This window comes from Hirsutella rhossiliensis (assembly GCF_020360975.1).
Source record: "Hirsutella rhossiliensis strain HR02 chromosome Unknown scaffold00012, whole genome shotgun sequence".
NCBI classification, from domain to species: Eukaryota; Fungi; Ascomycota; class Sordariomycetes; order Hypocreales; family Ophiocordycipitaceae; genus Hirsutella; species Hirsutella rhossiliensis.
This window is the reverse complement of record NW_025408678.1, coordinates 1,352,932-1,375,036: the sequence shown is the minus strand read 5'-3', so window position 1 is coordinate 1,375,036 and position 22,105 is coordinate 1,352,932. Positions and strand designations below refer to the sequence as shown.

The following is a 22,105-nucleotide window of genomic DNA, read 5'->3' as shown; positions in this document are numbered from 1 at the left end:
CACTGGGGACACCAGTACAAGGCGCTTTGTCCGATTGGGACGCTATGGGAAACAAACGAACTCTACAAACAGACACATGGGGTAGATGGAATCCTCTTTCCAAGGCAGGGTGGATCGCGTGGTGCACGTCGAAGTCGGCGTTGATGGTACGTGTGTTTCGAAGCGCATGGCCACTTGACCTATTAGTTACGCGCTATTCGCGTGAGGAGGAAACTTGGGTCCCTGAGCTAAAGCATAGCATGGGAAAAGGAGCCGAGTCCCTATTTATATCAGAACGTCCGTAACGTACACGTCGTTAGCAGCTTCGCCGATCAACATAGAAGAGCCTCTCTTTTGCAGCATTTGTCCCACTATTTGCACGATTCTTGTGACTTTGTCCCATTAGGCAAGCCGCCAAACCCTTTCGTACAGAAGTGCAGGCAATTCCAGCCCTACGAGGCACTGATGACACAGCCCCTTGGCTCTTGCCTGGTGACGTGACGCTCTGACGACTTCGACGCCACAAATGACTCTGCATTGCCTCGAGCATGCGAGATGAATGTATGAGCAGACATCAATTACCAGTAATCGGTCCAGTGCATGCTTCTGCACCCTGCTTCCCGCCTCGTTCAAACCTTGGGTACCTGTCAGTGGATGTTGCGAGATGGACTTGGTGGGTACCTGGAACCTTGCTGTGGTCCTACTCGAAAAGCGCAAAGAGCAACTGGCCAGAGGCGGACTGCAAGTACCTACTTCACAGATGACAATTCGACTTAGGGGAACCTGTTTTGCTGGCGGCAAAAATGCGCCTCCCCTGCATGTCAATCGGGGTTAGTTACGATTTGCACGAGAAGGGCACGATGAGCGGTACAGCGGTACTTTGTACAGGATACCCGGTACGTACTTTGATGCCCAAAGCCACTCCGTGGGAGCCCCCACGATGGGCAATTTGAGTCACCATAAAACCTCAACCTTCAAGCTCTCGACCACCGCCCGACCACTCCCAATTCCTTGTAAAGCGACGATCTCCTCACTCTCTAGTCCAGCCGCAAGTACCGAACCGGGAGTATTGCATCGACACGCCCATCGATTATCCGGCGCTTGGCGGGCGTCCTCTTGCACAATTTTCCCGCCCATTGTCAAGCTCGACGGAACCGAGGAGCTGCGCAGCACACCATGCCCTCGCTGACTGCGGGCTACGCGCCCGACCTCGAAAAGTACCTCAAGTCTCTCAAAGGCCAGCCATTGGCGGCGTCAACCGAGAACCTCATATCGTGCGTCGCGCCCACACCCGGCGCATTCGTCGCTCTACCGGCCTGTGACACTAACTGGTTACTCGGCAGACTCCTGAAGCGAAGACAGATCCGGGGCTCCGAGCCCTGCGCCGTCGCAACCGCCCATATACTCCTTCAGGTCGTCGCCAGGTCCAAGTGGCAAGACGTCGACGGCCTCCTCGAAAATGTCAGCGCCACGGGCCGTCGCCTGGTCGAGGCCCAGCCCAAGGAGCTCGTCGTCGCCAACATTGTCCGGCGCGTGCTTGCCCTGGTCCGCGACGAGGCCGCCGAGGACCGCAACGAGCCGTCGAGCGAGACCCAGAGCGAGGCCCTCATGACCCCGACCGACCCTGCCCTGTCACACAACTGGCCGCTCACGACGTACGCGAAGCAAGACTCGGCCGGCGACTACATCTCCAACAGCGCGGCGCCTCAGCCGCCGTCACGGCCGGGGCCCATCTCGTCGTACAGCTCCGTCAACGTTCCCAAGTCGCTGTTCCACCTGCTATCGGCGTCGCCCACGGAAGGCTTCACCTCCATGAGCCCGCCTTTCCGAAACTCGGGCACGTCGACGCCCACCAGCAAGGGCGCCCACGCCAACAGCCAGGTCCACGCCCTGCGGTCAGAGGTGATTGACGGCATCGAGGAAATCAAGGACGAGATCAGCCAAGTGGACGACCAGATTGCGGCCTTGGCCGAGGTGCAGATTCACCCCGGGGATCACGTCCTCGTGCACCAGCCCTCGCCCACGGTGGAGCGCTTCATCCTCCGCGCGGCGCTCAAGCGCAGGTTTACGGTGCTGGTCGCAACCGAGGCGCCGCGAAGAGGAGTCGAGGACGACGCGCAAGTCGCAGCGTTCCGGAAGAAGCTGTCGGCAGCGGGCATCACGGCAATCTGCGTCAGGAGCACGGCCCTGATGGCATACATGTCACGCGTGGATAAGGTGATTCTGGGCGCCAGGGCAGTCGTGGCCAACGGCGGCGTGGTGGCGGACTCTGGGGCGGCGGCCATTGCGCGGGCGGCGCAGGAGATGGGCAGCGGCGTGGTGGTGCTGACGGGCGTGTACAAGCTCAGCCCGGAGAACGCGTTTGATGAGGCGTCCCTGATTGAGTGGGGAGACTCGTCGACGTTTGTGAGCTTTGCCGACGGGCCGCTGGTGAGTGGGGTTGAGGTCCGGAGCGCGGTGACGGAGCTGGTGCCGCCGGAGCTCATTGACACTTATATCACCAACCTGTAAGTCAAGGGAAGCTTGCGGGGGCAAGCTTGAGACTGACAGATGGCAGGGGAACTCATTCGCGCGATCACTTGGCGAGCTTGATTGCGGACCACTACAAGCAGGAAGATGCCGACTTTCACCTCTGGAGCACGGCCGACCAATGACACTCCCGCCGATCACGGTCTTGCCAGGCTCTGCATTGAGGGTGCAACGGGACAGGGTTGCAGTGCCTCGGATGCTGGTATGCACATGGCTCGGAATCCGGCCAGTCGGATTCCTTTGCCATGCTTGTCAGGGGCCGCGTCAGCACCGGCCAGCCTTGGGGCGAACGGCTTCCCGTGAGGCTGGGGGTCCTCCAGGCTTCCACTTTGTCCGAGGCGGCATCAGCGACCGCTGCAGTCCCACCCGGCGCAGTGCTGGTAGGGGTGTGAAAGCCGTTCAAAATGCTTGCGTAACCCAGGCCGGGGGTATGGCCGGGTGGGGCAAGGATGGACCTGAACAAGCAACAAGGTCGCCAGGTATCTCGGGCGGTTCGTTTTGTGTTATTCTTCTGCTCATGAAAGTAGATGCAAGGCCTCTGCTGGGACATGGCCAGATGACGAATAGGCTCCCTAGGTAATACTGAACGAAAGTCAAGACGGCCTCCGAGTTCTGCCTGTCTCGGAGCCTCGGCCCAGCGGCCTCCAAGCCACTACACTAGTGGAAAATCCGCCTGTGGCTGGTTATGTACTACTGTTTTAGGCTCCCGCTTCCAGCAAGCTTGTTCTCGGTACCGTAGCGGCCCCGGGGCCCTGTCAAATTGTCTCTTCAATGCCAGGCGACCCTGCGCCCCCCGCGAGCTGGACCCCGGCCTGGATTTGACCTCTCATCTTTTTTCTTACTTCCCTGATCCTCCTCGTCTCCCCCCCTCCCTCCATCATCTTCCCATCCCCATCATCATCCTCTCCCATCGTCACCACCCATCAACCTCATGCCTTTGGTCCGGCCGACGATGGACAACACCACCACCCAGCCCCCAAGCAGCCTCCACGCCCAGGCCAACGAGGCGCCCCCGCCGCCCTATTCGGAGACGGACATCTACTCCAACTCGGCGCCGTCGCCTCGCGCCGCCAACGACGACGGCGCCGCCTCTCATCTGTCTTCGTCCCCCGCCGGCGACGTCATCTTAACCCCTCCCGAGACCCCTCGCACCTCGGCCTCCAACCCGCAACTTGCACTACACTCTCATCCGCTGTCCGGCGCGAGCCTTTACTTTGTGTCACGCCCTCCACCCCCGACCGGCCCCCTCGAGCCCGTTGTTCACACCGTCGACGTCCGCGGCGCCTCGTCCCCCGCCGACTTTCCCTACCCCAGCGGCTGGGCGGCCCGCGATGTCACCCCGCAGGACTGGGCCACCTTCATCAACTTCCTGCTCCCGGACCACACCACCAGGGGCAACGAGGCCGTCTTTGAGAGGAAACTGAGCGCTGAGGCCCCCCTCGACGATGCCAGCACTGTCCATGGCCGCTCGAGGGCCGAGGCCCAGCTCCATCATATTCGCGAATCCAGCCCCGACGCTGTGAGAAGGAGGACCGACGCAGACTCCACCGTCCAGCAGTGGAACGGCGGCTTCTTCGGCCCCCGCGGCATCCACATCCATCTCGTTCCTCCGCATGCACCCGAGCGCATGCCCGGTTCATGGGACACCGTCTTCGACGCACATGTGCCTCCTCATCGACCCGGCGGTCCTCAAGGCCCGCCTCCTTTCCCTCAGCAGCAGCAGCAGCAGCAGCAGCAGCAGCAGCAGCAGCAGCATCAACGCCAACAGTCGCCGCGCACCAGGACCTGGGGCGGCTTCACCATTGGCGACGATAGCATCCGGTACGGCAATAGGTTCGTCGCCGACAGCAGTGGTCTGCGCATAGGCAGCCTCGTCATGGACAACAGCGGCATTCGTATAAACGGCCAGGGCGCCGAGCCCGCATCCAGGACATATGTACGGCCCCCAGGTTTCGTTCCGCGGCCGCCCCCCATGGTCCCATTCGGAGGCCCACCGTGTGAGCCACAGCATCGCCATCGCCGCCAATACGACCATTTTGGCGGCTGGGAACATCACGACGAGAAGCATTCCAATAAGTCCTGCGAAGAGCGCGGTAGGCAGCGCCAATCTGAACCCAAGGGCGGCCTACAAAGATCCGGATCGGTCAGCTCCACATCCTCGTCCTCTTCTGCCTCGTCGTCGTCATCGGAATCCTCCATCGGATCCCTTCCCGACTATGACGACATTCGTGATCAGCAGCTACCGCTTTACGTGGAACGCCTCCAGAGCTGGACCGCGAATCCCGACAAGCCGCGCTCCAGGAGCGACGTCAAGAAGCTCAAGGCGGAACTCCAGGGCGCCAAGCATGCGCCTGTCGATCCCAATCAAGACAGAAAAGCGCTCAGGGCGCAGATGAAGGCGTTGTCTCAGCAGTGGAAGCAGCTCAAGAAACAGCAGAAGAGCGCGCGGAAAGCGGCTCGGCGAGAGCGGCAGCAAAGGCGCAGGGCAGACAAGAAGGAGCGGAGGCAGAGCCGGAGAGACACGAGAAAGTCCCGTCGGGATTACCGAAGGGGTAGAGCCGGCTCAGGTGTGCCGCCGCCTCCTCTCGTGCCCGGCATCATGCCTGCCGGGGCCGCCGCTGCCATCGAGTCAGCACACTACGCCGGCCGTGGCGGGTGTGGTCCTGGCTGGGCACGCGGCGGCGGTTTCGGCGGCTTCTTCGGCCCTTCACAGCCGGGCTTCTTTGGTGGTACCCACGGGCCGTTTGGGCACAATGGCTTCGGGGGGCGCGGGCCGCCTGGATCCCGAGTGCCCTTTGCTGATCGCGGGTCTCGCGGTTGCGGTGCGCCTTGGAGCCGCCTGGGAGCAGACTTCCTCATCCCAGGCGGCGGCGGTGGCGGTCCATGGGACGGGAACCGCCGTGGTGCACCAGGCGCCTGGCCGGACGACGCGAAGTCACCTTGCGACAGGGGCGACGGGCACGAGACCGGGACAAGCACCCCGCCGCCCGGAGCGGCGTCGGCGGCCAAGTATCGCGCCGCGGAGGATCTCGAGGCCGAGATCCGGGTCATGGCCAAGCAGGCGGCGGAGCTTGATGGGGTCGGCGGCGGGGGTGGCGGCCAGCAGGCCCTGGACAAGGAGATGGAGGCGCTGACGGAGAGGCTGGAGCGGATACGGATGGAGGCGGACGAGGCGTATGCGCGGGAGCTGGCGGCGCAGGTGGAGCACTGATGCGGTCTACAGGGGTATGTGAGCTTGTCCATGGACACGGCGAGTGACTTGAATCTTGGTCTTATGTGTGTGTGTTATATAGTAGCGTAATGACGTGAAATGACGCCTCTCTTTCCTACGAAAGCCGACTTCAAGGTCGCTTGCCAAGTAGATTGATCTGGTAATTCGTCCCCAGCGCCTTCATGTTCTCCGCGTCGTCTTTCGTCTCTGGCTAACCTCCTTCTTCATCCTCAATGTAGTCGCTTTTTGTCTACCCATGAATAATGCTATGCAGGACCGTCAACCCCCTCTCGTCCCCACGTTCGTCCACGCCGACCGCCTGTCGTCAACCACGGCGACGGGTCCAACGGAGGGCAGCAAGCACCTCAGCCTCAGCCTCCCGATCCCGCCTCACCCACCAACCCCCTCCCCGGGGGCGGATCAGTGCTTCCTCTCATCCTTCTCCACCAAGTCGCCAACCCCGAGGCCCCGACCGACGGCGACCTTGATCTTGCGCGGCTCATCCCTGCCCGGCGCCGTGGCAGCAGCAGCAGCAGCAGCGACGTCAGCCGCGGGATCATGCCCGACGTCGCCGACGGCGTCGCCCTCATCCAAGCCCTCGGTGGCGGCGCCGCCGCCGCCGTCGGCCTCGTGGTCTTCGGCGTTGGCGTTTGCGTCGTCGTCGTCGGCAAAGGCAGCGGCCGCCGCCTCGTTGGCCTGGCTGCGCAGCTTGTCGAGGTCGAGGCGCATGCAGAAGGCGTCCTCGCCGTCGGCGTAGTACTTGGGCTCCGTCTTTTCGTTGTTGAAGCCCAGCGTGTCTTCGTACAGGTGCCGCGCGGCGATGTTGGAGACGCGGACGTGTAGCGAGACGTACTTGGCCTGAAAGGTTTCGACCATGGCGAGTTCTGCAAGGCCGCCGCCGCCGCCGCCGCTCGCTTCTAGTCAGCCACACAAAATAAAACGTATTCCTCTCCCATCCATGTGAGTGTGTCTAAAAGGGAAAGGGGGAGAAGGGGTGAGTGGGGGGGGGGGAACACCTACGGCTCTGGCGCATCAGCTTCTCCGCGATTCCCAGGCGGCGGTGCGTGCGCATGACGCTGAGGCTGGTGATGTGGCCGTGCGGCACCCCGTCGGCCGGCTCCTCCTCCATCTTGGCCAGGACATAGCCGACAATCTTGGGGTAGTCGTAGGGCGAGCGGCGCGGGCGCGAGGCGTCGACGGCGACGAAGCTGAGCTGCGGCCACGACAGCGCGTGGTACAGGTAGTACTTGAGGAAGTAGTTCTCCGGCAGGTTCTCCAGGTTGGCGTGCTGGATCAGCGGTAGGTCCGCGCACGTCAGCAGCCGTACGTCCATGGTCCGTTGGCCAGCGACGCTGGAGCTGGCTGGCTGGCTAAAGGAGGAGGAGGAGGAGGAGGAAGAAGGCGTCGGCCGAGGGGGATGGATGGAGAGGCGGGCGGTAGTTGGGGCTTGTCTCTGCAGAGAAGAAGGCTGCGGAGGACAAGGGCGCGTCGTCACTCGTCGTCACTCGGGGCGCCGACCGTAGAGGAAGATGAATCGACGCGGTGCAAGCGCGGTGCAAGCGAGGGTCGTGGAGAAGCAGAGTTGCGAGCTCCAAAAATCTGCCCCTCATCAGCGGCCATCGGATTTATGTGGGCCCCGAGACCGGACCCCTCCGGCCGCCGAGACGGCCTTGCGGTGGCCGCCATCCGGAGCTCGCACCGATACTCTGCAGAGCCCGAAGATCTGAGCCGCCGGCCAATATCCAGAACACCCACACGGAGGATTAACGCCATCTAGCCATTTCTATCGTCATGACTTCATCTGCCCATTCTCGCCCCACGGCAAACCATTCACCATCCCCGTCTGCGCCTGGAACCTCCATCTGACCGTGCTGCATGCATTATGATCCGCCATCCATCGTGCCCTCGTCGACATCGTCCAAGATGCTCTTCTATCAGATACTTTCAACCAACCAACCTCTTCCTTCGTCTACTGGCCTGGCTGCTTGCCTCGAATGGGCAGATCCTTGGTCACCTCTGCTGACGACGCAGTCATGCCGCCAGCCGCCGACGCCTCGTCCTGCGCCTTGGCCTCGAGGGCGCCGGCCTCGTCTACCTCACCTTCCTCGAGAGCAGCCGCCTTGGCCGCCTCCGCCGCCTTGGCTGCCTTCCTGGCCTTCTTCCTCTCCTTCTCCTCCTGCTTCCTCCTCTTGACCTCCTCCTCCGCCGCCCGCGACTCGGCCGAGCCGCCAAAGTTTTGCTTCCATTCGGCCACCTTCTTGTCCTCTATTCTCGAGAAGAGATGGGCAGCCTTTCCAATCTTGTGTCCGCCTCGGAGCGTCTCGGGCGCCCAGCTGTCTGGGATAAGGCCAAGCGTCGTGTTGAGCTGCGTGCAGATGGCCTCGGCCGTCGACGGCATATACGGCGACGCGAGCGACGCCAGCAGGTGGCACAGGTTCAGCGCCAGCCCAATAACCGTCTTGGTCCGCTCTGGCTTCTCCACCAGGTTGGTGTTGTCCAGGCGGTACTGCAGCAGCGTGTTACCTTCGGTGCTTATCTCCATGAGCTTCTTAACGCCTGCTCGCAGGTGCACGCGCTCCAGGAGGTCGACATACTCGGCCAGTAGGCCGTTGACACGCGCGATCCAGGCGGCAAAGTCAAACGTCTCGTCCTTGTGCGAGGCGGAGAATTCAGGCACGGTGCTATCGCACTTGGCGTTGACAAACTTGACAATGCGGTTGACAAAGTTGCCAAAGTTGGCCAGCAGCTCGCTGTTGTTGGCCTGGGCAAACAACGACCACTCAAACTGTGTGTCGCCCGTCTCCGGCCGGTTAGATAAGAGGTAGTATCTCCACACCGACGGCGAGATGCCAATGTCCTTGACCTGGTTGCCAAAGACGCCGACGCCCCTCGACTTGGAAAACTTGCCGTTCTCGTAGTTGAGGTACTCGGTCGTCGACAGGTGGTTGAGCATGGTCCAGTTGTAGCCAGTGCCGATCTCGGAGCCCGGGAAGATGACCGTGTGAAAGGGAACGTTGTCCTTGCCCATGAACTGGTAGAGCTTCACCTCGTCCGGGTTCTTCCACCATTGCTCCCACTCGTCCGTGTAGTTGGCCGTGATGGACGGGTAGCCGATGCAGGCGTCGAACCAGACGTATATGACTTTTTTCTCGAAACCGGGTAGCGGGATGGGCACCCCCCACTTGAGGTCTCTGGTGATGCTGCGGCCCTCGAGGCCCTTTGTGAGCCACGACTGCGTGATGCCGATGCCGTTTTGCGGCCAGCCGTACTTGCGGTGGGCCTCCTGGAACCACTTGTCAATGTCGGGCTGCAGCTGGTCGAGCTTGAGGAAGATGTGCTTTGTGTCGCGGGGGATGGGCTGGGCGCCGTCGAGTTTGCAGCGCGGGTTGATGAGGTCAAAGGGGTCGAGCAGGCCGCCGCACTTGTCGCATTGGTCGCCGCGGGCGTCGTCGTAGGCGCACTTGGGACAGGTGCCCTCAACGAAGCGGTCGGCAAGGTAGCCGTCGTGCTTCTCGCAAAAGGGCTGCGTCGTGGTGCGTTCCTCGAGGAAGCCGCGTTCGTGTAGCTTGAGGAAGATGTCCTGGACAATCTCTGTCTGCTTTTGCGTCGTGGTGCGGCCAAAGTAGTCGAAGCCAATCTCGAACCAGTCGTACACCTCCTTGTGCTTGACGTGGAACTCGTCACACAGCGCCTGTGGCGTCTGGCCCGTCTCGAGCGCCTTGGTCTCCGTGGCCGTGCCGTACTCGTCAGTGCCACAGATGTAGAGCGTCGGCCGGTCGCGCAGCTTGCTGAAGCGAGCGTAGACGTCGGCGCTCAGCACGCTACCCACGACGTTGCCCAGGTGAGGCACATTGTTGACATAGGGTAGAGCGCTGGTGATGAGTGTGTTTCGCTTGCCCTTGACGGGTAGGATGGGGTTTTGGACGGCCATTGCAGCCTTTGCTGTACTGGTGGCCTTGTTTCTCTTTCTGTTCCTTTTTCCTTGTAGTCTCGGCGGACGAGGACGGGACCGCGAGTCCGAGATGGCGCTGATTGATATGCCAGTGGCAGAAATAATTGCACGTGGATGCCCAAGGCAAATCCCTTTAAAGGGCACACGAAGTCAACTGAGTCACAGGCTGGATGAGAACAAGGAGGGGTTTGGCTGGCGGCAGCGTTGGTCGGAGCTTTGGAGTCATTTCCCTTGTCACGTGTGAGGGGCAATTGTGTTCCATCGTCACCGCGGGGTTTGTCATGCAGCAAGTGCCAGCATAGAGCCAAGCTCCGACTTCTTCTTTCAAAGTCTGCTTCAACTGACCTTTGCTCACAGTGGCAACTTGTAAATACGTGTTTGTAATCCCACCATTGACCAAGCTCGCCATCCTTTCCACTCCTCACGTCAACGCTCCAAACACACCCAGACACGGGGCGCAAAGGAAAGGCAGTCCACGACATCCCATATAGAGCCTCGCCCATGCCCGCGGACCCCTTCGATGCCGTCCTCGACCTCGAGGACCGCTTTTACCAGCAGGGCTACCAGCAGGGCCTCCAAGATGGCGCCCAGGCCGGCCGCATCGAGGGCCGCTGCTTCGGCATGCAAAAGGGCTTCGACAAGTTCCTCGAGAGCGGCCGCCTAGCCAGCAAGGCCGTCGTATGGGCCAACAGACTACCACAGAACCTGAATGACCAGCCCGCCGCCGAGGCCGAGGCCGAGGGGAAACGGTGCATGCTGCCGTCCCTGGCCAGCAACCCGCGTCTCGACAAGAACGTCAAAACGTTGTACGCCCTGGTTGAGCCGGACACGATGTCGACGGAGAACACAGACGAGGCGGTCCAGGACTTTGACGACCGCGTGAAGCGGGCCCAGGGGAAGGCCAGGGTGATTGAGCGCATGGTTGGCTAAGAGGGGGATGCATCGAGCGAGGCGCATGTCAAATGTTCATTGATTCCGGTTTCAACTTTGTCGTGGTGGGCGGCTCACCATTTTTCACGGGGCTCAAGGGATGCAGGATGGATAATGAATGGAACAGAGAAACAGCTGAACTTGTCGAGAGACTTGGCAGCAGGATCTATAGCGCTCCTCCGGGGCTTTTTCCGATCCATGCCACTTATGTACAACGCCACTTCAGTCCTCCGTCTATTGGAACGACCGGCACGGGTATCTGCCAGTATTGTCAGTAAAACAACTTCATTACCCGTTCAAGTGCACAAGCAGACGCCTGCACAAAAGAGCGACTCACCCCTGAGGATACGAATTCTCCTCCGACAACTTGTACTTGTGCACATCCCACTCTCCCGACGCCAAGCTCTGCCCGCTAGGGAGCGGCGGCAGCCCCGCGACAAAGAGGTCCTTTGCCACGTCCTTGGGCGCCTTATCGAGACAGCTGGCCAAGCCCGTCTCGCCCTCCTGCCTGGCGGCCACGAGCTGCTTCTCACCGGCCTCGCCAATCAACTCCACCTTGGGCTGCGCCGCGCTGCCGACCGTCAGCAGCTGCGCGACGTCGCCCTGCCCGACGACGCTGAGCTTCGGATACGACCGCCGCGCGTCGCGCTTCCAGTAGGGATTGTCGGCGATGTCGCCCGCCGGCACCGTGACGGGGTCGTCGTAGCCCTTCGGGTCGTTGGAACCGGGCGGTGGGTTGCGGTACCACGGATTGAGCGGCACGCCGTTGGAGCGATTGGGGTCGATGGACACGGCTCTTCGGAAGAACTCCCAGATCCCCTTGGATTGGAGGGTTTGTTTCTAGTCGAGACAAGGGTCAGTATTCTTGTCGCCGTAACGCCGCTTCGCAGAGAACGGCCCTCGATGGCCTAATTGGGCGCGACGGGGTGGGAGCAATACCTTTGCAATAGACACCACGCCACCAGCGGCCTTGGCCACCGCCTTGGACGACATTTTCGCGGTGACGATGAGGTGCGGCGATGTTGCGAGGGCGACGGGGAAGCTAGAGGTTGATGGTATGCACGTCCGATGGTGCTCGGCACCAGACGGAGTAGATTAGCCGATGAATTGCCTCCAAGCTCGCGAACTACCCTAGAGCTTGGTCACCGCTGTGAGCGATCTGGAACACCCAGCCCACCTGCTGGGAACAGCTCCTGCGCGCTTCCTGTCTATCATGCCTGAAGAAACCAACGAGCTTCTTGAGTCGAGTATTCGGTTGTCGATGCTACGATCAAATCCTGCGCTATTATGCCTCGACATTTCGGAGGAAATGGAGGATATCGTCAGTTTGTTGGCACCCACCACAAATAAGCTCACAATCAGCCAAAATAACGCTTTGACATGAAAATTCGGACTCATTTCTCGGGGATCAAACAAGAAAACTCGCGCAGGCTGGTTTCAATCCAAAAACTCGCTTGCCATCACGGGCCTGCACCAGAGAACACGTTCAATACCCCGTCCTAGAGACCCATTACATCGCCATCACAGTGGAAAACAAGCGCCCGCTCGCTGCCGTCCCCATGCCCACTCGGCCTGACCACATCACTCCTTGAGCTCCTCGACCAGCGCTTTGATGCGGTCGGCGGTCGCGGCGGGCCCGCCGGCCTCGGCGACCAGGACTTTGCCCTTCTTGTCAATGGCAAAGACGCCGCGCTGGGTGCCCTTGGGCTGCTTCTTGAGGCCAATGGCGGCGATGAGCGTCGCCTGCGGGTCGCACAGAAGCGTGTAGGGGAGCTTCTGCTTCTCCTTGAAGTTGGTGTTGGCCTTGGGCGAGTCGCTGCTCAGGCCAAAGATGGACAGCCCGTCCGCGGTGAGGGGTTCGTAGGCGTCACGGAACAGGCAGACCTGGGTGGTGCCTGGCAGACAAGTCAGCGCGCATTGGAGGGGGAGAAATAAAGGGGGAGATACTCACAGCCCGGCGTTGAGGCCTTGGGGTACGTAAAGAGCACGACGCCCGCCTTGCTCTGCTCAACCAGCTCCTTGAGGCTCGTCTGCTTACCATCGTTGGCCTCAATCTCGCCGCCAAAGTCGTCAAGGTCGACAACGTCGCCCACAGCCACCTTGCCCGCCTTCTTCTTGTCCGCCGTCTTGGTCGGCTCTTCATCGTCGTCGTCAACGGGAGCGGCGGGGGCTGGGGCGGCCTTCTTCGCCGCCTTTGCCGTCTTGGTCGCCGTGGGCTTGGCAGCTTTTCCAGCCCTTTTGGCAGCCGGGGCTGGCGCGGGCGGCGGCTGAGGCGCCTTGCGCTTGCGAAGCTCGACGGGCATTGGATTTGCGCGGGCGGGGCCGATTCGAGTACCTGTGAATTGAAGAAAGCGGAAAGGGTTTTCAGGAAGAGAAAGCCTTTCGCTCGAGTCGCGCAACGTCGGGAGAAACAAAGGAGGAGAGCAGGGAGAGGGAGAAAGACGACGCTGGGCAGAGATGGGTTGCGTCGAGGGAAAGGCAGGTGGTTGTTGCGCGAAGCAGTGCGACTGCACATCCTGTCAAGGCGGCCAATCAGCTCAGGCAATGGCTCCTGGCGCGCGCTGCCCCCCAGATGTGGAGCCCTAAGCGCGCTAAAACCAGGGCATCTTCAGCACCTGACAAGGTACCTAAGGTTCCCCTACAGGGCAGCACCCACGTTTCCTCGTTGGATATAACTACCGGTACAGTACGTACGTAGTTAGAGCTGGGTGGACCATGGGCGTCACGTCCGAGACACACCAAAGTCAATTCGACGACCTGCCACCGTGTTCCTGTCCATAGCCTCAGCTGGTGAGCCGCCTGGCCGAGCCCAGCACATCAAGTAACCGACAAACGAAAAGCTCGCGTCCTTCATCTTCACCGAGTCGCAAACCTACCACCCCCAGCTTCAACCCCATCTTCTCAGCCGTGTCCCATCCTCTGGGCTCAACATCCATGGACCCTCGGGTGAGTCCCATCTCCAACGATGCCCCCGCATGTCTTCCCTGCTGACACAACGGCTCCGCACGTGGCACCTCGCAGAAGCTTGTGGCTCCCATGGCCGCATTCACCATGGCCGGCCTGCTGTTTGTGTACGTTTGGTTGCAGCAGCAACGCCGCTCCGCCTACTCAAAGACTGGGAGAAGTTATAGTTGAGCGACTTTGGCTGATGCGAATGGCCGCCATAGATACACGAGGTCGTCCATCCGCAGCGCAAAGAGCCAATCGGTCCGCCACCCAGCCTGACTCCTCCCCATGTCGTCTCGTGCGGCCGACTGACCCTTGTCATGCCGAGCAGGTGAGGCGATAAGGGTCGAGGTGGAAGGACCTTCCGTCATTATCTAATGCTGGCGCCGACCGTGCTCCTCTGGTCATGCGGTCACCCCGAGTGCTTAGAATCTCATTACAAGACTAGGCCGAGCTCCATCGAGGCATGGGCAAGCACGCACTTCACCAACGGAGAAGCACGGCGTCCCTTGTCCTCCATCACCCACGTGATGCCTGCAATCAAGTCGTGTCCGTTGGCAGACAACATCCTCCGTCACGTCGAATTTGAAGTGAGGAGACGATCAAGAGTGATCAAGGTTAAAACAAAGTAGATAAAAGAGCCGTGGACCGACAGCCAATGCTAAATGCATTCATTCACGCAACCCCCACCCAAGTGTCTATACCTAGGTATTTCCTACAGTTCTCCCGTCCGGGTATCTGACTCTCGCGCCCATGTGTCAAACCGCCCCTCCCGCAATGTGTTCGATGGAGCCGTCTGTCTCACTCCACCACAGGTCTTCTCTTCGTCTTCTCTGATGCATGCATGCCACTGGCTGGGAATCATCATCATCGCCGCTCTTTCTGGATCCCCAGCTTCTCTCTTCCTTCCGTCTTGGCCCTGTTGAGCTGTCTCATGACGAACTCATATGTCAGCATCGTCACCGTGGCGGCTGGGACGGCTCGCATCATGTTGGTACCAAGGCCGGCGTAGAACGCCCGCCAGCCTTCCTCGCGCAGGATCGTCCGAGATGTCGTGATGATGCCCTCGTATTTGCGGCCGCCCTGCCCCGATTCGGTGGCCGAGGCCGGGGTCGAGACGCCCATCCCCTGGAGAAAGTGTTCGCCTGCAACCGGCCTGCGCTGCGTCTGCAGCCGGGTCCGAATCACCTCGTGCGGATACGTGGCGCTGCTGGCGAGAATCTTGGACAGCACGGAAGCCGACAGGATGCCCAGCCAGTGCGCCTTTTCCCCCTCTACAGGCGCCTCGCCCATGCCCTGGCCGGTAAAGGTTGTCTTGAGAAACTCGTAGGTGGGGAACTGGACGGCCACGTGAGTCAGGCCGAGAAGTGCGGGCGTGAGGCCCGAGTAAAACGACGCGAGGCCCTCGGACGTGTACATCTTCCTCGCGGCATCGAGCGTCGACCGATAGTGCCACGGCGCCTGCAACGTCGGCCTTGCCGTCGGTGTGTTGCCGGGCTTGGGAAACATAGAGGTATAATGGTGCTCCGCCTCGGGCATGTAGCTCTGTGACATGAGCCTGGTCTTGATGACCCATATGGGGTTCGTGACGATGGTACTGCTCGCACCGGCTATGATGGAGGACCAGAAGCTCACAATGTATGGTGTTTCTGTCACAAAGTCCACAGGTCAGCTCATGATGGACACCGCCGAGGGAGAGAACGGAGGGTGCAGGATCGGGAAGTGGCAGACGTACCTGAATATTGAGCCATCCAGCCCTTGCTCTTGTTGTAGACGGAGAACCAGACCGCCCAGGTCGGCAGGTATCCGAGAACGATGGGGCCTAGCCCTCGGTACATGCCTCGGATGCCCTCCTGGCGCCAGATGACCTTGGCGGTGCCAACCAGGCCGTTGTACAGCTTCGGATGGCCGACATGGCGGCCGTTGTCGACAAGCTTGTATGTGCCCTGAGCCTGCAGCTTTGTCTTGATGACATCGAGAGGGCATGTGACGATGCCCGAGGTGAAGCCGCCGACGGCGCCGGCAATGACGTTGAACTGTGAGTCCGAGGCCTTGGAGGCCCATCGCTGCAGCGGAGTCGGGGTCCCGGGCGGCCGTCGCATTGGGGTCGAGGCATCGACGGTGAGTCGTGAGTACGGAGCTGGAGCATTGTCGTCTGGAGGCGAAGAGACGCGGCTTGTCTGCGGGGATTCTTCGTGAGACATCCCCTCCTCGGCGCACCTAGGCTGGCGTTGGGATCAAATGTCGACGAGGGAGAAAGAGAGGAAGCTCCGTTGGGAAGCTTGCCTTGGTCGGCGAGAGTCCGGCGTCGCCCGGGGGAGGGATGGAAGCCGCTGGGTCCGGTCCACCACCTCCTCCTCCTCCGCCGACGCGAGTCACTTCAGGACGCCGGCTTGGCTGCTGCCCTAGAGCTGCCGTCTTGCGTGACGGCCGAGGCGTGTGCTGGAGGGGACGTGGGTGGGTGTTTCTGCTCCGGTCGGGGATCGCACCCCAGCATCCGATGCCGGTGCAGAGAGAATGGGGGCGGACACTGCGGGGAGCCGCAGTAACCGTTCCCGCCTAGCGAATGCCACCGGCCATTGACCTTTGTGAGGGAACGAGACGAAGCAGCTCTTGCGGGAATAGGGGCGGGGAGGGGGGGCGAGACGAAGGGGGCACGCGCCCGGAGATGAGTTGCGCAGGTGGGTTGTTGGTAATAAACGGGCGAGGGTTTTTGGGTGGGAAAGCGGGAATGTGGAGGAGGCAAGACAATGACGAGGCCGCGCTGTACCCAGATGGGCCACTCATCACTCAGCAGCAGCCAGGCAGCCGTTGCCGGCACCTGCTGACGGCCAGCTGCCAGGGCGCTGAAGGTCCGCTGAAGCACTCGCTGTAGGCCAGTGGGCCCGGCCGCTGCGGGCACTTCGGGAGCCTGTGCGGTCTGTCGTCGACGCACCGTCTGGTGTTACCCAATCGGCTTATCCTTCCTTGCAACGAACCGCCTTGCAGGTTTGGGGCTTGGGATTTCGTCATTCCGAGTCACGGCAGGCGAGATTCACAGCTCGACCCACGGTTCCCCTAATCTGCGACTTTACTCCTCCGACACTCAGACTGTACTCTTTGCCGGCACCTTCACGGTCCAGACGGGATCCGTTGCGGATGTGCCGGACAGAGAAGGGCCAAGATCGCGACGCGTCGTTTACATATGTGCTTTGCAGAGGAGTACAGGCCAAAGCTACTCAAGCTCGACAAGGTTTTTTAAGGAACGCTGCATGTACAAGTTCCCTCTCGAGGAAGCGATATATCAACACCCGGCCGTTTAAATATCTGGCCGTTTGACAACATGTGAACCATGTAAATCTTGCAGCGCTGGCTCAGTTGCTGGCTCATTTACCAACGGGAATCACGTGACGGCATACTCTGTCTAAATTCCGGCACGTGATTCTCTCGGCTCCCCGTTTTGAAGGCCAACCTGCCTCTCCCAATCATCGTCGCCGCAATTCACCCATCACGGATCGTCGCCCGGGACGCATCGATCGGCCAGAGAATCACCCCCCCTCCCTCCCCAAAAAAAAGAGAGACGACGACAATCCGCTCCCGACACATCCCGCATCGCCTCTCAATCTCGACGCCCACCATGAGCGCATACTCCCTCGCGCCCTTTGTCCTGCGTCGGCCTTGGCTGACCAAGATGCTCATGCCCATGGCCGATTGGTACGCCAACGCCGCCGGCTACCGCAAGCTTGGCCTGAGGTAAATGCTCCCGGTCCCTGTCCTCGGCCCGGTCGAGTATCCAAGGCGGAGATCGCGCCAAGAGACGGCAAAGAAGGAGTGCAACATGCCTCGTGGGAAAAGAGCAAGCTTTCGGGAAAGGGCGGCAAAGGGAGGCTGTGACGAATACGAGGCTGACTCGGGGCTCCCGTCTCACTTGACAGATATGACGACCTCCTGGAAGAGGAGCGCGAGTCTGTTCAGATCGCCCTCAAGCGCCTCTCACCAAAGGAGGCCTACGAGCGCGTCTACCGCATCCGTCGCTCCACGCAGTGCAGCTACCAGCACAAGCTGCTGCCCAGGGACCAATGGACCAAGCCCGAGGAGGTATTTTCCTTCCCTCCATCCCCGAATCGAGATTTCCGCTTTCTGGACAAAACCGTCAATAAGAACCAAGACGACCGGCTGACCATACCTTGCAGGACACCCCCTATCTGCGCCGGATTGTCGAAGAGGTCGAGGCAGAGCTCGCTGAAAAGGACGCCCTTGACTCCATGTACGTCGTCAAGAAGCACTAAAGCAATCGCGTGGATTTGGTTGAAACACTGGGCAGCTGGGGCGAAGAGGTCGGCTGCCGGTCTGCTTGTCTACTCCAGGGACACTGAAGACTGTTAATTGGCATGAGCTCGGCAACGACCTTTTCACTTGTACTCTTACTTTGTAGTTCGTATAGACATGCTCAGCATCCCGACATTCCCCTCTCGTTGCAGCTCGGTTTGTACGTTGAAGCCCCGGCCAAAGTCTGCAACTTCATTGTCACTGGGCACGCCTCCCTCATGGCCCGAATACCTCGACCAAGTACGAAGTATGAACATCTTCCGTAAAATCTGACGGCAAAGGGTGTTCAGGGAACTGCATTATGCGCACAAGCTTGCACTAGACACACTCACAACAACACCCACCACCTACTGCACTCGATAATATCCCTCAGATCTCTTACAGGAATCCTTGCCGAGACGCCAGAAGCGCCTAGACAAGGAACGCTGGGTATCTACCACCGTCGTCTCTTTGCTCGCGGCCCTTTTAGCATCCACCCCCCCTATCTGACAAGGTGGCAGATCCGCTGGTCCCTTAACAGTTTACCAGATCTTCATCCTGCCGAAGCTCCCAGCCTCCCTCCCTTTTACCTCCCTTCGACTGTCCATCGGACCTCCTCGCATTGCCTTCACCCGCATCATAATGACAGCCAAGCCAAGACGAGAATCGGGATATGCCGCCAAGTCCGCCGCTTCCTACACGCGCTGGTAGAACAGCAGATAGGCAACCTTGTTGTCCTTGATGCTCTCCTTGACCTGCTGCTGCTTATCCTTGGCGTGTCCATTGCTGCCGCCGTTCACGACGCTGCTCCACCGCTTGTTGCCACCGGCCGAAGCCGTGACTTGCTTCCAGCCGTCTTCGTCACCGGTGTCGTCGTCGTGCATGGCGCCGAATCGGTTCGCTGAGGCGCTGGCGCCACCACCATCTTTTCTAGTGTCCTTGACCTCTTCCTCGGACCCCCCCTCGGCCACATCCTCGCTGCGAACACGGCGAAGAACAGTGTCATCCATCCGGATCCACTCGCGGCCGTCCTGTCGGCGCACGTCGACAGTGTAGTGACCGCCACTGGCGTTCTTGCCGTGGTGATAAACTACGCTGATGAGCCTGTACCTGGGCATCGCGCCGTCGCCCATGGTCTGGCGTTTCTGCCTCGACAGGGCCTCGCGCGGAATCTCGAGCTCCAGGGGATACCCAACCTTCTTCCAAACCTTGATAGTGCCATGGCCCTCGGCGTCAAACTGGAAGCGCTTCAGGTGGAGGATAAGTACTGGAGGCAGGGACTCGATAAACACCTGCTTCGTAGCCACGATGTCCTTGCCTCGGGGAGAGTTGAAGTCTCCCTGGAGGCGTTCCGGGCGGGTCAAGCCGCGTAGGGCGTCAAGGACGTTGCGTACGTCTGGAGATCCAATGTCCAGCTGCAGCGGCTGATAAGGCTCAGTGGTGATGGAGTCCTTGAGCCCCGGCACGCGGAACTCGGATCGAAGCAGTCCACCAAAAATCTTGGTGATGGGTGTCGACGAATTTGACCCCGACGAGCGCGTGACCGCAGCCCGCTGTTTGCGGCCGACCTCGAGCCAATCGCCAGACGGATCCGCCATCGAGCTTTGGCTAGCTCCCAGATCGACAGACGCAATCTCAGAGTCATTCGACTGGAAGCTGCCCATGATGTGAGTGCACTCATCGTCGAGCGACTGGAGGAGAAACCCCAAGAATTCTTCCGCGTCTTGCTGATGACCACGCTGAGCAGGCGATTACAGTTAGCGCGTGTTCCTTTGCCTCAGTCGCACCCTGTCGCACGCACCCTCATGCTTGCGAATCGCGCGAGCTGTCTTATAGCTTCGTAGACGAATTCGGGAGTAAAAGGCTCGCCGTACTTCTCGAGATCTTCGCTCTTGAGCTTGCTGTGCAGTTGATTGGCGGATGGCGCCGAGTCGATAATATTGTACTCATGCATGAACATGATCCTAGATATAATGAGCCTCCTCGAGCCGCACTCGAAGTATATTGATAGAGCTCACATGGCGTCCACGAGCGGAGTCTCGCTCTTGAAGCTGTGGATGGCCCTCTTGCTGACCTGATCCAAGAAATCGTGGAAGGGGACGCAGAACATGAGCACTTGGAGAACCTGTAAATGGGAAGAAAGGTCAGCCCAAAGCGTCCAATAATTGCATGAGGCACGTGGATAATCTTACCGAGTTCATGTAGCACATGTTTCCTGTGTTGATGAGGCCACGAGGCTCCAGGAAGGAAATCTTGTCGACACTGCCCACTTGATACTCTCGAATGGCCTCGGCGAGCGAGTTGGCATTGGTTTTTGAAAAAGCCGAACTTGGGGCGGCTGCAGTAGTATTGGATGTTCCTGAGCCATTGAGGGCGGCTGATCCGTTTGTCCCGGCCGGGGCGACGGGTCCCTTGGGGGAAGCCTTCGCAAAAAGGCCCGCCCAGCTAGCCGGAGCCGCTTTGACAGGCGGGCTGGCGGCCGCAACATCATTAGTACTGACAGCATCATCAGGTTCGTTAGCCTCGGTGGAAACAGCGGTTATCGCGGCACCGTTCATGCCGGGTTTCTCGCCCCCGCCTGTCGCTTGCTTCCGAGCTTCGTCTATTTTGTCCCCGCTTGAAATCTTTGAGGTCGGTCTTGGCAGGGCCGGAAGCACGGGATGGGCTGGACCCGCGGGCCGTTCATCGACGGGGGCGGCCGCCTCGGCAGTTGTCACGTCCGCCCCTCGTTGCCGCGAAGAGTCGAGAAATGGAGTAGACGGAGCTGCCTTGGCTTCAGGCAAATGGCCACCGGAGGAAGATTCCTTCGGGCGGCTGTCGTCACCAGGAACATGCGACGACACATTTGCGTCCGTCGCACGACCCGACGAGGGTGTACATTGTTCCGTTAGCGAGCCGTGTTGTTCGAGGGGCAGGGAGACAGCGGCGCTATCCGCCGTTAGTGGCTTTCTCCGCCGCCTCGACCGGGGCGTTTTGGCAGGAAAGCTTGTGTCGGGACAGGAGAACCAAGGAAGCTAACGAATTAGTTAGTGACGAACAACAGGCACAGATAATTTCGCATTTCCAACTTACTGGTGGCCGGAACGGCTCGCGCTGCTCGACTGGAGAGTGATTCAGGGGCTGTGCGGGAGGAGGGGGCGGTGGGGGAGCAGCGACAGGAGCAGGGGCTGGTGGCGGTACAGAAACATGCTCGATCGTCTGCGGCGTCGGAGGAGTCGGGGGAGGAAGCATCTGGGACGAGTGCGATGAGGAAGGCGTCTGTGGGGGGATCGGAACCGGTGCGGACGGAGGCTGATAGGCGGTAGAGAGGTTGGGCGAGTGCTGAGACGGGCGAGCATAGTTCGGAGGAACGCTGACTCCTACCATCGGCACATATTGCGGCATGGACGGTGGCGATCTGGCATAGCCTTGATAGGCCATATAGCCCTGGGACGGCACGCCGCCGTTCTGGAACTGCGGCGGCATTCCGTAGTAGCCTTGCGGCCCATACGGCACGTAGCTCGGATACATCGGCCCCATGTGCTGCTGCTGGTGATGATACTGCGGCATGTACTGGGGCTGCCTCCGTCGAGGGCCTCCACCGGGGCCGCCACTCATGTCGACTCGGGGGACACCGCCAGGTGCCGGTGCGGCTCGTCGGCCCTGGTGGTGTATGTACTGCCCAGCCGGCAGATAGCGGAACTCAACCTGCCGGCTTGGGGTGGTGCAAGGTTACGGGTGCTGTCCAACAATGCGACTCCCGCATCTACCGCGTCGCCGTCGTAGAAGCCCAAGCCTTGGAAGAGGAGAGGTGCGAAGGGGCAAGGAGAGCGCTCGGCGTCGACGCCGAGTTGGTGATGTGGAGCCGGTCGAGCTTCTCTTGCGTCTCACCCGCTCGGGCTTTGCCGGCGCTGCGCTCGCTCTTGCGGGGACGGAACAGCGGTGCTAAAGTTGCACTTGCACAGGTCGGGACTCGAGGGAGATGGGAGGAGAGGGAATGGAGGAGGGTGGAGAGGTTGCCAACGAGATGGGCAGCAAGGAGGTGTCGAGAGCGCGGATGGAGAGAGGTGGTAAAATTTCTGACGTTAGCAGAGGATGGCGGCAAGTGACCCCGGAGCTGTCCCTTCCGCGGGTCACCCAGGATCGAGGCAGAAACAGGTACGTACTGCAACCAGGTATCTCCGTCCCCGGAGCGCGGGTACGTATGAACGTACGGATACCCCTCCAAAAGAAACTTAAGAGTCAGGCCCCCACCAAACGTCGTTTCCGAGATGACTGCAAGTTAAAACGCC

At 60.5% G+C, this 22,105-nt stretch overlaps 10 protein-coding genes across 10 annotated transcripts; 4 read left to right on the top strand and 6 right to left on the bottom strand.

The window, feature by feature from the left end:
• Positions 1 to 1,155: 1,155 nt before the first annotated feature.
• On the top strand, positions 1,156 to 2,633 carry HRG_09373 (initiation factor 2 subunit family domain-containing protein; the record flags this gene model as incomplete). The annotated part of the gene is made up of 3 exons (XM_044867844.1): positions 1,156 to 1,253; positions 1,323 to 2,486; positions 2,537 to 2,633. 3 exons carry the CDS (start codon positions 1,156 to 1,158, stop codon positions 2,631 to 2,633), a joined length of 1,359 nt encoding a protein of 452 aa, XP_044717104.1.
• An 806-nt stretch (positions 2,634 to 3,439) lies between these two features.
• Positions 3,440 to 5,719, top strand: HRG_09372 (RING finger domain-containing protein; the record flags this gene model as incomplete). Its single annotated transcript, XM_044867843.1, has 3 exons — positions 3,440 to 5,013; positions 5,065 to 5,330; positions 5,373 to 5,719. 3 exons carry the CDS (start codon positions 3,440 to 3,442, stop codon positions 5,717 to 5,719), a joined length of 2,187 nt encoding a protein of 728 aa, XP_044717103.1.
• A 420-nt stretch (positions 5,720 to 6,139) lies between these two features.
• Positions 6,140 to 7,052, bottom strand: HRG_09371 (acetyltransferase (GNAT) family domain-containing protein; the record flags this gene model as incomplete). The annotated part of the gene is made up of 3 exons (XM_044867842.1): positions 6,140 to 6,224; positions 6,282 to 6,603; positions 6,740 to 7,052. The coding sequence occupies 3 exons, from the start codon at positions 7,050 to 7,052 to the stop codon at positions 6,140 to 6,142; spliced, it is 720 nt and encodes a 239-aa protein (XP_044717102.1).
• Positions 7,053 to 7,688: 636 nt separating this feature from the next.
• HRG_09370 (tRNA synthetases class I (M) domain-containing protein) lies at positions 7,689 to 9,650 on the bottom strand (the record flags this gene model as incomplete). The annotated part of the gene is made up of 1 exon (XM_044867841.1): positions 7,689 to 9,650. The coding sequence occupies one exon, from the start codon at positions 9,648 to 9,650 to the stop codon at positions 7,689 to 7,691; it is 1,962 nt and encodes a 653-aa protein (XP_044717101.1).
• Positions 9,651 to 10,172: 522 nt separating this feature from the next.
• HRG_09369 (uncharacterized protein) lies at positions 10,173 to 10,601 on the top strand (the record flags this gene model as incomplete). Its single annotated transcript, XM_044867840.1, has 1 exon — positions 10,173 to 10,601. One exon carries the CDS (start codon positions 10,173 to 10,175, stop codon positions 10,599 to 10,601), a length of 429 nt encoding a protein of 142 aa, XP_044717100.1.
• A 234-nt stretch (positions 10,602 to 10,835) lies between these two features.
• Positions 10,836 to 11,594, bottom strand: HRG_09368 (NADH-ubiquinone oxidoreductase 21.3 kDa subunit; the record flags this gene model as incomplete). Its single annotated transcript, XM_044867839.1, has 3 exons — positions 10,836 to 10,860; positions 10,939 to 11,441; positions 11,541 to 11,594. 3 exons carry the CDS (start codon positions 11,592 to 11,594, stop codon positions 10,836 to 10,838), a joined length of 582 nt encoding a protein of 193 aa, XP_044717099.1.
• A 588-nt stretch (positions 11,595 to 12,182) lies between these two features.
• On the bottom strand, positions 12,183 to 12,904 carry HRG_09367 (ahpC/TSA family domain-containing protein; the record flags this gene model as incomplete). The annotated part of the gene is made up of 2 exons (XM_044867838.1): positions 12,183 to 12,496; positions 12,553 to 12,904. The coding sequence occupies 2 exons, from the start codon at positions 12,902 to 12,904 to the stop codon at positions 12,183 to 12,185; spliced, it is 666 nt and encodes a 221-aa protein (XP_044717098.1).
• Positions 12,905 to 14,414: 1,510 nt separating this feature from the next.
• Positions 14,415 to 15,649, bottom strand: HRG_09366 (mitochondrial carrier protein; the record flags this gene model as incomplete). The annotated part of the gene is made up of 3 exons (XM_044867837.1): positions 14,415 to 14,630; positions 14,700 to 15,196; positions 15,283 to 15,649. 3 exons carry the CDS (start codon positions 15,647 to 15,649, stop codon positions 14,415 to 14,417), a joined length of 1,080 nt encoding a protein of 359 aa, XP_044717097.1.
• Positions 15,650 to 17,163: 1,514 nt separating this feature from the next.
• Positions 17,164 to 17,815, top strand: HRG_09365 (ubiquinol-cytochrome C reductase complex 14kD subunit domain-containing protein; the record flags this gene model as incomplete). The annotated part of the gene is made up of 3 exons (XM_044867836.1): positions 17,164 to 17,279; positions 17,462 to 17,624; positions 17,720 to 17,815. The coding sequence occupies 3 exons, from the start codon at positions 17,164 to 17,166 to the stop codon at positions 17,813 to 17,815; spliced, it is 375 nt and encodes a 124-aa protein (XP_044717096.1).
• A 714-nt stretch (positions 17,816 to 18,529) lies between these two features.
• HRG_09364 (ubiquitin carboxyl-terminal hydrolase domain-containing protein) lies at positions 18,530 to 21,431 on the bottom strand (the record flags this gene model as incomplete). Its single annotated transcript, XM_044867835.1, has 10 exons — positions 18,530 to 19,573; positions 19,636 to 19,798; positions 19,853 to 19,959; positions 20,027 to 20,257; positions 20,336 to 20,436; positions 20,506 to 20,607; positions 20,659 to 20,848; positions 20,907 to 20,954; positions 21,015 to 21,125; positions 21,198 to 21,431. The coding sequence occupies 10 exons, from the start codon at positions 21,429 to 21,431 to the stop codon at positions 18,530 to 18,532; spliced, it is 2,331 nt and encodes a 776-aa protein (XP_044717095.1).
• Between the last annotated feature and the right edge of the window lie 674 nt (positions 21,432 to 22,105).